The sequence below is a fragment of the Cervus elaphus genome, chromosome 3 (genome assembly GCF_910594005.1).
Source record: "Cervus elaphus chromosome 3, mCerEla1.1, whole genome shotgun sequence".
Classification (NCBI taxonomy): Eukaryota; Metazoa; Chordata; class Mammalia; order Artiodactyla; family Cervidae; genus Cervus; species Cervus elaphus.
Genome location: NC_057817.1, coordinates 54,443,859 through 54,459,047, shown reverse-complemented (window position 1 = coordinate 54,459,047; position 15,189 = coordinate 54,443,859). Strand labels below are relative to the sequence as shown.

The 15,189-nt window shown below is 48.9% G+C and overlaps 1 protein-coding gene across 4 annotated transcripts; it reads right to left on the bottom strand.

Moving 5' to 3' along the window:
• Window positions 1-1,552: 1,552 nt before the first annotated feature.
• On the bottom strand, window positions 1,553-13,755 carry NACA (nascent polypeptide associated complex subunit alpha). Of its 4 annotated transcripts, XM_043889743.1 has the most exons (9): window positions 13,482-13,604; window positions 12,800-12,941; window positions 12,544-12,615; window positions 3,366-3,451; window positions 3,107-3,184; window positions 2,725-2,871; window positions 2,195-2,323; window positions 1,865-1,987; window positions 1,553-1,677 (listed from the first exon to the last, which is right to left on the bottom strand). In XM_043889743.1, the coding sequence occupies exons 3-9, from the start codon at window positions 12,611-12,613 to the stop codon at window positions 1,663-1,665; spliced, it is 648 nt and encodes a 215-aa protein (XP_043745678.1). In that variant the 5' UTR covers window positions 12,614-12,615; window positions 12,800-12,941; window positions 13,482-13,604; the 3' UTR covers window positions 1,553-1,662. The 4 variants fall into 4 exon arrangements, with proteins under 4 accessions (XP_043745678.1, XP_043745681.1, XP_043745677.1 ...); XM_043889746.1 differs by lacking the exon at window positions 12,800-12,941 and having other exon boundaries at window positions 13,482-13,755; XM_043889742.1 differs by lacking the exon at window positions 12,800-12,941 and having other exon boundaries at window positions 12,544-12,637; window positions 13,482-13,572.
• Window positions 13,756-15,189: the final 1,434 nt, after the last annotated feature.

Here is a 15,189-nt window from a genome sequence, read left to right as displayed (position 1 = left end):
ATTTTTTTAAAATGTAGCTTTCCTATTTTCAAATTTTAGCCCTCTGCTCTCCGCCAAACCACTTCCTAGTAACTAAAGAGCTTCTAGATGAAAGTGAGAGAGCAGAGTGGAAAAGCTGGCTTAAACTCAACATTCAAAAAACTAAGATCATGGCATCCAGTCCCATTACTTCATGGCAAAAAGATGGGGAAACACTGGAAACACTTTGACTTTTTCTTGGGCTCCAAAATCATTGCAGATGGTGACTACAGCCAGGAAATGAAAAGACGCTTGCTCCTTGGAAGAAAAGCTATGACAAACCTAGACAGCATATTAAAAAGCAGAGACATTACTTTGCCCACAAAGGTATATCTAGTCAAAGCTATGGCTTTCCCAGTAGTCAGTCATGTATGGGTGTTGAGAGTTGGACCATAAGGAAAGCTGAGTGCTGAAGAATCAATGCTTTTGAACTGTCGTGTTGGAGAAGGCTCTTGAGTCCCTTGGACTGCAAGATCAAACCAGTCAATCCTAAAGGAAATCAGTCCTGAATATTCATTGGAAAGACTGATGCTGAAGCTTCAACACTTTGGCCACCTGATAGGAAGAACTGACTCATTAGAAAAGACCCTGATGCTTAGAAAGACTGAAGGCAGGAAAAGGGGATGACAGAGGACGTGATGGCTGAATGGCATCAACTCAACGGACGAGTCTGAGAGTTGGTGATGGGAGTTGGTGATGGACAGGGAAGCTTGGCATGTTGTAGTCCATGGGGTTGCAAAGTTGGACACGACTGAGCAATTGAACTGAATAACCTAAACTCACAAACTTCACTGTTCTTATGACTTCTAGAGTTATCTGTATTGTGTATTTATCACGACTGGCTAAACTGTATGTGCCAGTTTGCCTGGAGCAGTTTTGATTTCATTTACTATCGTAGCACAATTATGGCTACCCTAATCATAATTTATAGATCAATATGTCTGTACGTCTAAAAGCACACAGCATGCGCACTGTCTCTAGTCAAAAATCTCTCTTCATGAGGTACCTTCCTTTAAAAAAATATTTAACCTGGGCTCCCTGCATCGGGAGTGAGGAGTCTTAGCCACTGGACTACTAGGAAAGTCCTAGTATCTTCACTTTTTTACAAAGTACTATCTGAATACATACTGGGCCTCATCTGGCCTCTGTGGCAAGCATTTCACATCTGTTACTTCCAACCCTGTACCAAGCTATTACCTGACAAGACGCCAGATGAGTCCCAATGTTTTCAGAAAGATCATAGGTCAGAGGAGGGGATAATTATTAATAAAGAAAAATCAGGATTTGCTAAGAGTTAACATCTAGGAAAGAAATGAGAAACTTATAGTTAAGTTGCAGTCTCTGAAAACAAGTTTCTAATAACATGAACAGTATCTTCTTACAAGAGGTGAAAAGGCTGAGACGTTAAGAGGGAAACCTGTGGCATTAAACCTGTTTAACTGAAGCTGAGGTCTTAAGAGTTACAAATAAATGTGTTTTCATTTCTAGAGCTTTTGTCCCCCCACCTCGCTGAAGAGATCAAGCACCCACCGAGTTCATCCAACAAGAAGCCATAACTTTATTAATGATAGAAACAGTACAAATTTCAAACCCAGCTGCAGTTACTCTTTTGAAACACCAAAAAAAGGTCCTCTTTTCAGATGGTTACATTGTTAATTCCTGTAAGAGAAAAGAGATCATCAGAAGTGGTTACAGGCAAATTCAGAGAATACAGGTCACTAAAATCCAAGAAAACTCAGAACAGGCTCTGGAAAGAGGCTTCTTAATTGGCTGATATTAAGCACAGAGAACAGTCACCCACGACTGGTCAGGGCAGAGGGAGCCCAGGAAGAAGCCGGACACTCACCATAATAGCGTTTACGATGTCATTGCTGTTGTTCTTCAGGGCTCGGACTGCCTTTGCTCTAGACACGTTTGCTTGTGACATGACCAATTCTATGTCCTTAACTTCCACACCTGTTTCATCAACCTAAGATAAGGAAAAAATACTTAATAAACTAAAGGCAAGAACAACTTCAATAGTTGCCAGGCATCTCCTGAATCAACAGATAGTACTTAACATAAGTCAAAAGCTACTTAACTCATGGAGAGCCTAAAACCATATAGAACACACCCATCAATACAAACACAGTATTATCTTGAGAGGATTTAAGGTACAAAAGATTTCCTTATATACCTCTTCCTCTTCACTCTCCTCTTGTACAGTTGGAGTCTGTGTGTTTTCTTGGATGTTTGAGACAGCTTCACCTTGAACTTTGAATTTCTCAGCAGCTGCTAACTGTGCTTGCTGAGATAAATCCTCAATCTATAGGACAGAAAGTACAGATTCAAATGAGTAGATCAATCGCAGTCAATCAACAAAATGATATCTTTCCCAAACTCTCACTCTAAATCTAACTTAAATCTAAATCACATTAACTTACTACCTAGCCTTAAATCACTTGATCTAACTCAGATTATACTGAGATATCCCTGTAGACAAAGAAATAGCTTATGTCTAAAGCAGTGGCCCTCCATTGGAGGGTGATTTTGTTCCCCAGGGGATATCTGTCAAAAGCCTGGAAATTTTGTTGGTTATCACAACTACAAGTGATACTGCTTAATGGATAGCCCTTCTACAACAAAAAATTATTTGACCCAAAATGTCAACAGCACTGAGGTTGAGAAATCCTGGTCTACAGCAATTCTCAAGAAAACTTTCCTTACCTTGGCTTCCCCAAAAACAATGTAGGTATCTGAAGCTGGGCTCTTGTACACATCTGGTTTTGTGATGACAAAAAGGATATTCTTAGATTTCCGGATAGTGACTCTAGTAACCCCTGTAACCTGTCGAAGGCCCAGTTTGGACATAGCCTAAAGAATGAAAAAGAATAATAGGTTGTCAACTTCTTTAGAACCAGCTTCAGGAAATACACTCAACAAAACTACATTCTAAGCAAAGACTTTTTGTGGATAAGAAAGAAAAGTTTATACAGGAATACATCATTGATTCTCAGGCTTCCTGCCACTACCTTTTCAGTTCTACCACAGATCCCCCTTTCGAAAGCTGCTCCATCAGAACCTCTAACTTTATAACCTCAATTCTTACCTTCCGTGCCTTCTTTTCACTCCGGCTCTGTTTTGCTTTACTGACTGGTTCTTCATCGATTTCAGCTGCCGCTGCCAGCTAAGAAAATAAAATAGCTGTGAGTAAACTGGAATGGAAGACCTGGATACCAAAATCCCCACGTGGTTTTCCCTTTATGAAAGTTCACAGCTCCAAACGCATAAGCCAGCTTTCTCTGATCAACACTGGTTCACCAATGTTTCTCTGACCCTAGTACTTACACTAGTAAGTTAATACCCACCTGAGCTTGCTGTGTGGTTGCCTGTGTAGAATCCTGCTCTTCAAGCTCTGGGACTGATTCATCACTATCAGATTCTGTTCCAGACCCTAGAATGGCAAATAACTTTTACTAGTTTACTAAGTAAAGATTACAAGAGGACGTCACCATGGCCTGCCCACACCAAAAGTCACTGGTTTACACCAGACCTCAGAAAATTTAGAGCAAACCAGTGGACTTATGTGAAGTTGGCTCATGCAGTATGACAGCCTGTAAGTCAGTCACAAACTAGTGTGCACACATCCATTAAAGACCCCGCCCCAGAAACGCTCGGCACAGCTAAGCAGTTTGCGTAACTGCGACTTCTCCTTCAAGTTCTTCCCTTCTCGGCACAGGCAAATACCAATGATTTATGCAACGCCAGATTCCACCCAACAGCCCATCCGTCTCAGAAAGGTTCTGGTGGGCAGGGTGCCTCCAGGAATACTTCAGTGAAAACAGTTACGATGACATCGTGGAGGCAGTCTTGAGGGCGTTGTGCGGAGAGACACTTTCCCCTCATCCTTTAAACTGGTTTGGGGGAGGCCAGAAGCAGTTGTGTACACATTTAGCTTTATTTTGAAACTGCTAACCCTAGCAGTTTGATCTAATCAACACGACTCAAAGATGCTAAAAATGCTGATCTGTAGTTCTAATAGTCACTTCTAGATAATTGTCCTATGACCTCAACCATTTCTTCCAAATGTAACTCACATATTTAAGTTTCCCTCAATTCAAAGGCCAAGCATCAACAGACTACTGAGGGAAAAAGCATACACCTCCACCATTCTCTGGCTAGGAAAAATAGGGCTTGGAGGAAAAGAGTCCCTGGGCACTGTTATTACCAAGTTTAAGATGTGAAGAAATTCAAGCAGTTCTACATTTCCCAATATTTTAGCAAATCCCAGGCCCAGGGACAAGGTTAGTGATGTGGTAGAGATTAGAGCAGATTAAAGGTCTAGGAGGTCTCGGTTTTCAGTGTCAGATCAGTCAGGTAAGGAAGATGAGGGACCCAGAGTTAGTCTGGGCCACGTTACACAAGATAATACACAATGGACTATCTGAGGCGAAAACCAAGACTGTCTCACATTCCTAGAGTTTCTGCATTTACACTTATCGTTCTATGCCCAAACACAAGCAGATGTCCTGGAGAAAGCGGCGCACCCTATGGTTAGTATCGGTGGGTAGCCCGGGAGGGTTGTGGGCAACACACCATGCACACGGCAAACCAAGGCAAATACCCTTATTGTTCTTCAAAACAGGCTGCTTGGCAGAGGGGGTCGGGGCAGGGATCCCGGCAGGTTTGGGGGTGGGCATGTTGACGAGGACCGGCTGGAAAGGCACTCCCCCTGAGATTGGTTCCGGGGGAATCAGAGGCGGCAGCTCATCCTCATCAGCAGGGGCTGAGGGCTTACAGGGTGATTCCAGCACCAGCCCAGGTGAGGACGGCAGAAATTGCTGTTTAGGAAGCAGAGGGGGAACTGGGGAGGAAGCAAGAGGCAGAGAGACTGACGGGGTAGGTGCTGGAGAGACAGACGCTGATCCAGCTCTAGGAAGGACCTTCTCTGGGGCAGCTGTTGCTGAAGGGGTAGATGTCTCTGACTCAGGAGGAGGAGCCAAGGGGCCCTTTGGGGAATGGAGAGAATCCTTGCCCTTTAAGGGAGAGACAGGGAGGGCTTTTGGAGCCTTTGGAGAAGAACCTTTCTGAGTAGAGACTGTCAGTAGAGGAGCTGGAGCCACTGCAGGAAGGGGTCCTTTAGTACCATTCTGAGCTGAGGGATCTGGGCAGACAGGTGGTGAAACAGAACTCTTCTTGGCTGGTGGACCTTTCTGAGTGGGAGTTGTGATGACCGGTGCACTTTCTGGAGCTGAACCATCAAGCGCTGCTTTGACAGCTGTGGGGCCTTTCTTTACTGGGGGCCCTTTAGATGCCTGAGGGGCAGTGGACCCCAAGGGACATGTGACTGAAACTGGGGAAGCAGGGGCCTCTTTGGGAGAGAGAGGAATCACAGTTGGGGGAGTGGGAGCCCCTGTGGAGGATGAGGTTGCTGGGCCCTCTTTGGGGACTGGAGACTTTTTTGGGGAGGGAGGAATTACAGCTGAGGGAGTGGGTACCTCTTTGGGGACTGGGGTTCCTGTTGCTTTTTTGGTGGAAGGAGTCACAGCTGGGGAAGTAGGGACCTCTTTGGCGGCTGGAGTTACTGAGGCTCTTTTGGGGGTCGGAGTCCCTTTGGAGGAGGGAGGAGCCACAGCTAAAGGAGCAGGGGTTCCTTTCAGTGATGGTGTTGCTGAGGCCTCTTTGGGGGAAGGAGTCATGGCTGCGAAAGTGGGGAGCTCTTTGGGGTCTGGAGTTGCTGGAGACTCTGTGGGAGCCAGAATTGCTGAGGCTCTTTTGGGGGAGAGAGGAGCCACAGATGGGGGAGCAGGGTCTCCTGTGAGAGGTGGGGTTGCTGGACCCCTTTTGGGGGGAGAAGTCATAGCAGATGGAGTGGGGGTTCCTTTGGGTGATGGAGTTGCCGGGGCCTTTTTTGGAGATGGAGGAGTCACAGGTGGGGGAGTGGACTCACCCTTTGGAGGTGGGCTAGCTGGGGCTTTTTTGGGAGATGGAGTTGCTGGGCTCCCTTTGGGGGAGGGGGGAGTCACAGGTGGGGGAGTGGACTCACCCTTTGGAGGTGGGCTAGCTGGGGCTTTTCTGGGAGATGGAGTTGCTGGGCTCCCTTTGGGGGAGGGGGGAGTCACAGGTGGGGGAGTGGACTCACCCTTTGGAGGTGGGCTAGCCGGGGCTTTTTTGGGAGATGGAGTTGCTGGGCTCCCTTTGGGGGAGGGGGGAGTCACAGGTGGGGGAGTGGACTCACCCTTTGGAGGTGGGCTAGCTGGGGCTTTTTTGGGAGATGGAGTTGCTGGGCTCCCTTTGGGGGAGGGGGGAGTCACAGGTGGGGGAGTGGACTCACCCTTTGGAGGTGGGCTAGCCGGGGCTTTTTTGGGAGATGGAGTTGCTGGGCTCCGTTTGGGGGAGGGGGGAGTCACAGGTGGGGGAGTGGACTCACCCTTTGGAGGTGGGCTAGCTGGGGCTTTTTTGGGAGATGGAGTTGCTGGGCTCCCTTTGGGGGAAGGAGGAGTCACAGGTGGGGGAGTGGACTCACCCTTTGGAGGTGGGCTAGCTGGGGCTTTTTTGGGAGATGGAGTTGCTGGGCTCCCTTTGGGGGAGGGGGGAGTCACAGGTGGGGGAGTGGACTCACCCTTTGGAGGTGGGCTACCTGGGGCTCTTTTGGGAGATGGAGTTGCTGGGCTCCCTTTGGGGGAGGGGGGAGTCACAGGTGGGGGAGTGGACTCACCCTTTGGAGGTGGGCTAGCCGGGGCTTTTTTGGGAGATGGAGTTGCTGGGGCCTTTTTTGGAGATGGAGGAGTCACAGGTGGGGGAGTGGACTCACCCTTTGGAGGTGGGCTAGCTGGGGCTTTTTTGGGAGATGGAGTTGCTGGGCTCCCTTTGGGGGAGGGGGGAGTCACAGGTTGGGGAGTGGACTCTTCCTTTGGAGGTGGGTTAGTTGGGGCTCTTTTGGGAGATGGAGTTGCTGGGCTCCCTTTGGGGGAAGGAGTCGTCACAGGTGGGGCAGTGGACTCTTCCTTTGGAGGTGGGTTAGTTGGGGCTTTTTTGGGAGATGGAGTTGCTGGGCTCCCTTTGGGGGAGGGGGGAGTCACAGGTGGGGGAGTGGACTCACCCTTTGGAGGTGGGCTAGCCGGGGCTTTTTTGGGAGATGGAGTTGCTGGGCTCCCTTTGGGGGAGGGGGGAGTCACAGGTGGGGGAGTGGACTCACCCTTTGGAGGTGGGCTAGCTGGGGCTTTTTTGGGAGATGGAGTTGCTGGGCTCCCTTTGGGGGAGGGGGGAGTCACAGGTGGGGGAGTGGACTCACCCTTTGGAGGTGGGTTAGTTGGGGCTTTTTTGGGAGATGGAGTTGCTGGGCTCCCTTTGGGGGAGGGGGGAGTCACAGGTGGGGGAGTGGACTCACCCTTTGGAGGTGGGCTAGCTGGGGCTTTTTTGGGAGATGGAGTTGCTGGGCTTCCTTTGGGGGAGGGGGGAGTCACAGGTGGGGGAGTGGACTCACCCTTTGGAGGTGGGCTAGCTGGGGCTTTTTTGGGAGATGGAGTTGCTGGGCTCCCTTTGGGGGAGGGGGGAGTCACAGGTGGGGGAGTGGACTCACCCTTTGGAGGTGGGCTAGCTGGGGCTTTTTTGGGAGATGGAGTTGCTGGGCTCCCTTTGGGGGAGGAGGGAGTCACAGGTGGGGGAGTGGACTCACCCTTTGGAGGTGGGCTAGCTGGGGCTTTTTTGGGAGATGGAGTTGCTGGGCTCTCTTTGGGGGAGGGAGGAGTCACAGGTGGGGGAGTGGAGTCCTCCTTTGGAGGTGGGTTAACTGGCGTTCTTTTGGAAGAGGGAGGAGCCATAGCTGGGGAAGTGGGAGCCTCTTTGGGAGGTGGAGAGGCTAGGGTTTGTTTTGGGGAAGGGGTTGCTGGGGCTCCTTTTGGGGAGGAAGGGGTCACAGCAGGAAGTGGAGTCTCTTTAGGTAATGTGGTTGCTGAGCTCCCTTTGGGGGAAGGAGGCGTCATAGCTAGGGGAGTGGGAGCCTCTTTGGGGGAAGGAGTTGCTGGGGCTCCTTTGGGGATGGAAGGGGTCACAGCTAAAGGAATAAGGGTTTCTTTAGGGGATGGGGATGCTGGCCCCTCCTTGGGGGAAGGAGCCATAGGTGGGGGAACAGGAGTCTCTTTGGGGGATGGGGGAGTAGGGGAATGCTTCTCGACTAGTGATCCTTTAGAGACATGAAAAGGAAGATCGGCCTCTGGAAGAGACGAAGCTTCAACTGGAGAAACAGTGAATGAGAGATTTCCAGCAGGAGTATCAGGGATAGCAGGTACACTTTTAGAAGCAGAAGGGGCAAGACTTAAGGGAGCAGTAGCTGAACCCTTCTTGGTTGGAATTCTTTTAGGCTGAGGAGACACAGTAGTCCCTAAAGGAGACGGGGAGTCAGCAAGGCACATTCCTTTGGAAGATGCAGTAATAGAAGCACCAGAGTCCTCAGTTGGGCACCCTTCAGGAGGGGAAGCCACAGATGCCAATGGTGAGGTTTGAGAAATGCCATGAACTTTCTTTGCACCCTGAGGAGTATGAGTTGGAGGCAGAAGGGTAGAAGACTCAGACTTGGGAATCTCAGGGACCTGTGCCATAGGAGCTAGAGAAGGAGAAGCACTCTGGGGAAACAAAGTCACTGCTGGAGCCACAGGGCAACTTTCAGAGGCTGGAGGCATCAGTGGTAAAGTAGGAAGAGTGGAAGGACTGGCTAGAGTGGAAGGAGTGGAAGTACCTTTGGCAGCTGTAGGAGCCATTCCATCAATGGCAGCACTTTCCAAAGGAAATGGAGCTACAGTTGGGGTAGTGAAAGAACTTTTGAGAAGCAGGTTAGCTGGGTCTGGGCTTGTGTAAGAATCTGTGTTGATCACAGAGACTGGGGAGCTAGCACTCAGAGAAGAGGGAGAAGTGCTGGCTGGCTTCACTACAGGGAGAGGCTCTGGGTAGCTTTTTGCTGCCAGGGTGGCTTCAGGAGAAAGAGCCGTCTCTGGAGAAGGTGATGTACTCTGGGGAGAGGGGGGATTCTTAGGCGCTGCCAGGGCTGCTGCACTAGGAACATCTTTGAGAATGAGAGGGGCGGGAGGAGATAATGGAGAAGAGGCAGCGACATCTGAGGAGACCAGGTCAGGGACAGCAGAGATGCCTTTGTCAGCAGACAGAGCCAGAGAGGAAGTGGGAGCCCCCCCTGGAAAAGCAGCCACAGCAGTAGGAACCACCTCATTTCTGGAAGGAAGGGGAGGAATTACAGATCTCTGAGAAGTGTAACAGGGATCCATAGAAGAATGATCTACAAAAATAGTACCTTCTATGGGATCTGACAGAATATTAGAACTTGAAGTTTGGACAGGAGAACTCTGATGTAAAGGTGTAAGATGAGAGCCCAGAGAAGTGAGGAAAACTGGGGGGGACGCAGCAGCCACAGCAAAGGACTGAGTTGGAAGAGATGGAGCAGCAGGTGGACCCTTCAGGCTGAGGCTCACAGGGTGTTGTGGAGTAGTCAGAGCTGAGGAGATGGGGACACCTTTGACTTGAGGGGAAGGGATGGCGGGTGGTATCTGAGAACATGAGGCTAGTTCAGACGGAACAGAGGCCAAAGGAGTTACAAGATGGGAAGGGATAGCACTGACTATACTTGGAGGGTTGGGGGTATCCTTTGGATTAGGAGTTAGTTGAGAGGGAGCCTGACTAGGAGAGGGCTTTGGTTCTGAGCGAGCAACTGGAGCTGACAGCGATGTCACTGGCCCCGACTCAACCACGGCAACTGAAGGAGGTGTGCTGCGGGGGTGAGGGGGGCCGTCAGGGCTCTTCTGAGCTGAGTGGGGAGCCACGGCCACCAGAGCCAAGGGGGCTGAGGAGGAATGAGCACCTTTCAGAGTTGGAGTTATCATGGGAGAGGCCAGAGCTAAGGCGGCTGGGGAGATAGGAGGCCCTATTAGGTTTGGTAAGAAAATGGGGGGGTCAGTGGGAGGGGCAGCTCCCAGAGGCAGGGCCGTCCCATGGGATGACTGCAGAAAAGGAGCTTCAAAAGGGGCTGAGGTCATGGTGGAGGGAGAAAGGAATGGGGAAGGCTGGTTAGGGGCTGCCAGAGGGCACTGCTGGGAGGCCAGGGAGCAGGGAGGGGCGGGGGCGGGCTTGGGCTGCCCTGGAGCAGCAGTGAGGCTCAAGGTTGGAGACACAGGCGGCACAGCTGGAGGAGAAAAGCCAGGAAAGGGGGGGATGGAGGAGGAGAGGGAGGAAAAAACAAAAGTGAGTTATACAGCCCGACTTGGTACAACATGCCTCACACAAGAAACACTGGAAGTTTAAATCTGAGAACGAATGTGACCACGCAGGATTAGACAAAGGTGACAAGCAACAGCGACCTCCCCAAACACACTTCAGAGGTCAAGTAGAATACCTCATTCTTCTCCTTTCCCAAATCTACTAAAATAAGTAAACCACTTTAGGGTGAAGAACAGTCCAAGAGCCGTCTGTTGGTCTTTAACTGGGGAGCTCCAGCCCAGGAGTAAGTTGGCAACAGCAGGCTTCCTACCGTTCCTTCCGAGATGTGCCCTTCTCTTCCCACCTCAAAGGGACCCTAAGACCTTCTCACAGACCACGGAGTCACCACTAGAAAGTTCTACTCTATCCAGTCAAGGAGCATGAACTGAAACAAATGCTGAAAACTAGAACAAGGAAGGTAGTGAGTGGCAATAATAATGGAGAATCAGAGCTGAATGAGAAAAACAGGTCTCTAAATGCTCAGGCTTCAGAATACTCAATATTAAATACTAAGTCACCGAGCTTCCCTATACCTCGTTTTACTCACCCAAATCAAACAAACCAAAAAACCAACCGCAAAAGTGCGGACTCCACAGTCTCTAAGCAATGTTAGCTCTTCAGACATCAATCTGGATGAATCAGACCACGAGTAACAGAGCTTAGTCACAAGCGTAGGAAACTGTAATCCAACTTGTCAAACTAGACTGTGGAGAGAATACACTGGGTCCCCACCCCTTAAGCTGGATGAGTATGCCACTGTGCCAAACAGGCATTACTTGGCACCACAATGAAGCTGTGCAAAAGATTCTGAATGACTGCTCAACACCTAGAAGGGAGTATTATTATTATTTTTTAAAAAAGCCTAGAGCATCCAGATTCACAGTTCACTCAACCAAGAGTACCCTACTACAGAGGTAGGCTCAAACCAGTCTTTCCTGGAAACTTGGTAGCTCAAAGTCTCTATGACTACAGTGCAAATGCTCTCAAACGTATTAATCAGAATTTGAAACTTAGAATGTTTTCTTCTCACTGAACCTCAAAACTCCGGGATAAGGCCCAAATGACTTGCTTTAGACACCATAACCAACTTCCTAAGTCCGTTTCCTCACTTACTCTAATAATTATTTAGTTATAGTTATGTATCAACCCCCCCCCCCCCCAAAACAAACCCTGAGTATTCATCACAGGCACTTAATCTAACCTACAATGCAATCTCAAAATACTCAGGAATAAGTTTAACAGTTCTGAGGACTGCTTCGGAAGCAAACAGCATTAGTTTTGAAGCTTGATTCAGATTATTTAAAATTCATCTGAATTTCAGTCTCCACACTTGTAAAATCAAGTTGAGATTCTCTTAAAGTTTTGTCCAACACTGAAACTACAAATCTTCAGAGACTACTCCTTTATTTTTTAACCTTCCTTAAGTCCCAGTAGTTCAAGGATTTCACATAGCTCATTCCCCAGCTCAGAGGCCCCCTCCTTTTTCTTTTCCAGCAGCTGTATTAATCCTTTCAGCTGCTAAAATCAGACAGGTGGGGAGGGAGAACCTTAATGCTTTCAACTATTTTAATTCCAGGAGACAGAAACTGCCCTTAAGTGACAGGTGGAGTTTAAAAAAAAAAAAATTACCATGGGGGCGGGGAGAGGCAAGAATGGAGGTCATAGCCTGAAGATTCCCTTCCTTTACTTCTGCACAACTGAACAGCAAGAAGACTACCATAAAAGTTTTTTTCACTACCCCCTCTCAGGTTTTGTAGAGATGTATTTTAAACAGAATTCAAACCTTGCATTTACACTACCTTCTACATTCATTAATTTCAAAGCCGAAGAGCAGTCAAAAGAAGGCTCTAATTCATTCCTGGGTTCCAGATAAGCTGTTGATGCAGGCATTGTTCGGGACACTGGAAACAGCTCAGCACCAATCCACAAAACAAGTTAACCAATCTAGGAGGTTCCCAGGGCCCAGAACACATTTACCACCAGCACACACCTCATCCATGCATGTGATGAGGGCACAACGCCAAGCACCGCCATCTAAAACCTTGATTCAACTTGCTGGCTGGGACCTCACAAAAGCTCAGGTCTCCTTGGCCTGCCAGTGCATCACCTATTTCCCATAGGTGAGTTACTATTATGGACTCTCCTCCCTGGTAAAGCTACAGACCCATCTTCTTTAATGAGAACCAATACTAAGTACAGTCTATTTGTCACTTAACCCACCAAATGATTTTAGGGCCAATCTTACAATCTTAATTAAGGGCAAGGGGTCCAGGGGGAACCTACCTGTCTCAGCCTGGGGCTGTGGCAACTCCTGCTCTGTAGCAGGGACGGTTTCTGTGGCTTCACCGGGCATTTCTGAAGGGAATAAAAAGGAGGCCTGAATTGACTAGGATCCATTCTGCTGTCCAATCCAGAGTCACGCTTAAAACTGCTGAGGGCTGTTAAATACCGTAAAGGTGTGTGGGACAGCCCTCCCCAAAGTAGCTGGAATAGGTGAAAAACACGACGTAACCCTCACATTTTTGATCAAGAGAATCACCTTTTTTTTGTCGCTCCTCTTCACTCCGCGGAGAGCGGATTTCCCAGTGCCCAGGGATTCGTTTTATTCCACACTCCAAATCCCACACAGAAGCAATTATCACTGCGTTCTCAACCCGAGGGAGAGGATCCCGGTCTGGCTCCTGAGCACGGGATGGGAGACTTCAGACGCTACCTTGAAACGCCGCGCCCCCTCTCCCCCGCGCGCTTTCTGGGCGAGGACCTCCACGACCCGCGTTTGCTGACTTCCGGGACTCAGAAGGGGACAGAGGGTGTCTAAAGTCCCAACACTGGCTTGTCACAATAAGGGTGTGTGTGTGTGTGTACACGCGCGAGCGCGCGCGGGGGTGGGGGTGGTTGTTCCAAAGCTGTGACCCCTTAACCTCCTCTGGGTTCTGGCGAAGCCGGTCCCAACAGCAGACGCACCCCACTTCCATCCCCAACGGCTCCCATCTCCCCAGCTCTGGACTCCCTGGCCCTTATGCCCTACTCTTGCCAGGACACCAAGAGCAGACCCCATTTTGTCCGGAGGCCCCAAGGCCACACTGCCCAGGGTTGAATAGGAGCCCCATGACCCCATAAAACCTCTAATTATCCTTAGCTCCTATTCTGCGCGGCGCCTCAGGCCGCAAGAAAGACGGATGGCTACGGATAAAAAAGTAGCGGCGAAGACAAGCACTTACTGTGCGGGGAACGCGGAACCAAGATGGCGGCAGAAAGAGAGCGAGCGAGCGAGAGCGTGACCCACGCCTGTTGCAGAACGAAGCCTGGCGGAGGGGGCGGGGCCAGGATCTAATTCCGGGTCAGGAGCTGCTTGCAGTCACTTCCTTTAACCAGTGAGCCATCCGGCTGTTTCCAGTTGGGGGTGGTGCCGAGGTCTAAATAAGGGTATGAATTTAGAACAGGAGTCGCTGGCCTGGCAGAACTCTCTATCCTGAGCTATGCAGTCCTTAGATAGCCGACCCCTTCGCGTCCCTCATGTCGAGGCATTTTTGATACGCGAAAGCCAGCAGCCTCTGCTCTCGCGTCAGGAAAGTAGCCACATTATTACTTTCTGACTTCATTTTATCAATTAATTCAGTAGAACGACGTTATTAAATAATGCCGAATACACGGAGATTGTAGTCACACCAATGAAAGGTAGCTGTGACCTAGGCTGTCAATTATTTTACTTTGGAATACATAATTTAAAGTGAGATTATCGTGAAGGTGTAAATTTCTATACTCAGTATATTTCTTTTTGCCTCTATTTTGGACACTGTATCCTGAAACTCATCCGTTCTAGAGGATCCCATTCCTTATACAGTAGAGTTATTGAAAAGTAGAATGTAAATGTTTTGTTAATGAAAAGGTTAGGGGTCCTGAGTCCCATATCCTCTCTCCAAAAGGACTCAACAAATACAGTATTCACACTTTCAGTTCATTTCAGTCACTCAGTCGTGACTCTTTGAGACCCCATGAACTGCAGCACACCAGGCCTCCCTGTCCATCACCAACTCCCGGAGTCTACCCAAAGCCAGGTCCACTGAGTCAGTGATACCATCCAACCATCTCATCCTCTGTCGTCTCCTCCTCCTGCCCTCAATCTTTCCCAGCATCAGGGTCTTTTCAAATGAGTCAGCCTTTCGCATCAGGTGGCCAAAGTACTGGAGTTTCAGCTTCAACAGCCCTTCCAATGAACACCCAGGACTGATCACCTTTAGGATGGACTGGTTGGATCTCCTTGCAGTCCAAGGGACTTTGAAGAGTCTTCTCCAACACTACACTTTATTTATTTTTATTTTATTTTTTTATTTATTTTTTAACACTACACTTTAAATGCACTTAAAAGCTAGTGGCTTTAAGACAATTGTGGCTACCTTTTAAGAAAAGTGGGCTTCCTATTGTCTCAGATGGTAAAGAATCTGCCTGCAGTGCAGGAGATGAGGGTTGGATTCCTGGGTGGGGAAGTTCGCCCGGAGAAGGAAATGGCAACCCACTCCAGTATTCTTACCTGGGAAATCCCATGGACAGAGCCTGGAGGGCTACAGTTCATGGGGTCCCAAAGAGTTGGACATGACTGAGAGCCTAACACTTTTAAGATAAGCATTGAATATTTTAAATGCTCTAAAAGCTACTTTAAAATTTCACCATTTTACTATAGTGGTGAGGATTACTTCATAGGATTGTTAGGAAGGTAATGTAAGCTAACTGATTGTTACTATTAAAATTTTTGATAGAATTTCTGCTTAGTAGTGATCTGGGAGGCTTTCAGTGCATTCCATTTACCGTCAGAAGGGCCCATAATAGCCAACTGTGGCCTTAGATACCTAAAACATTCTGACTACGCCCCTTTCTTTCCTAGCAAGCCCACTGACTTATAACTGTTAATCGTTAGCTAAGGAAGGATGA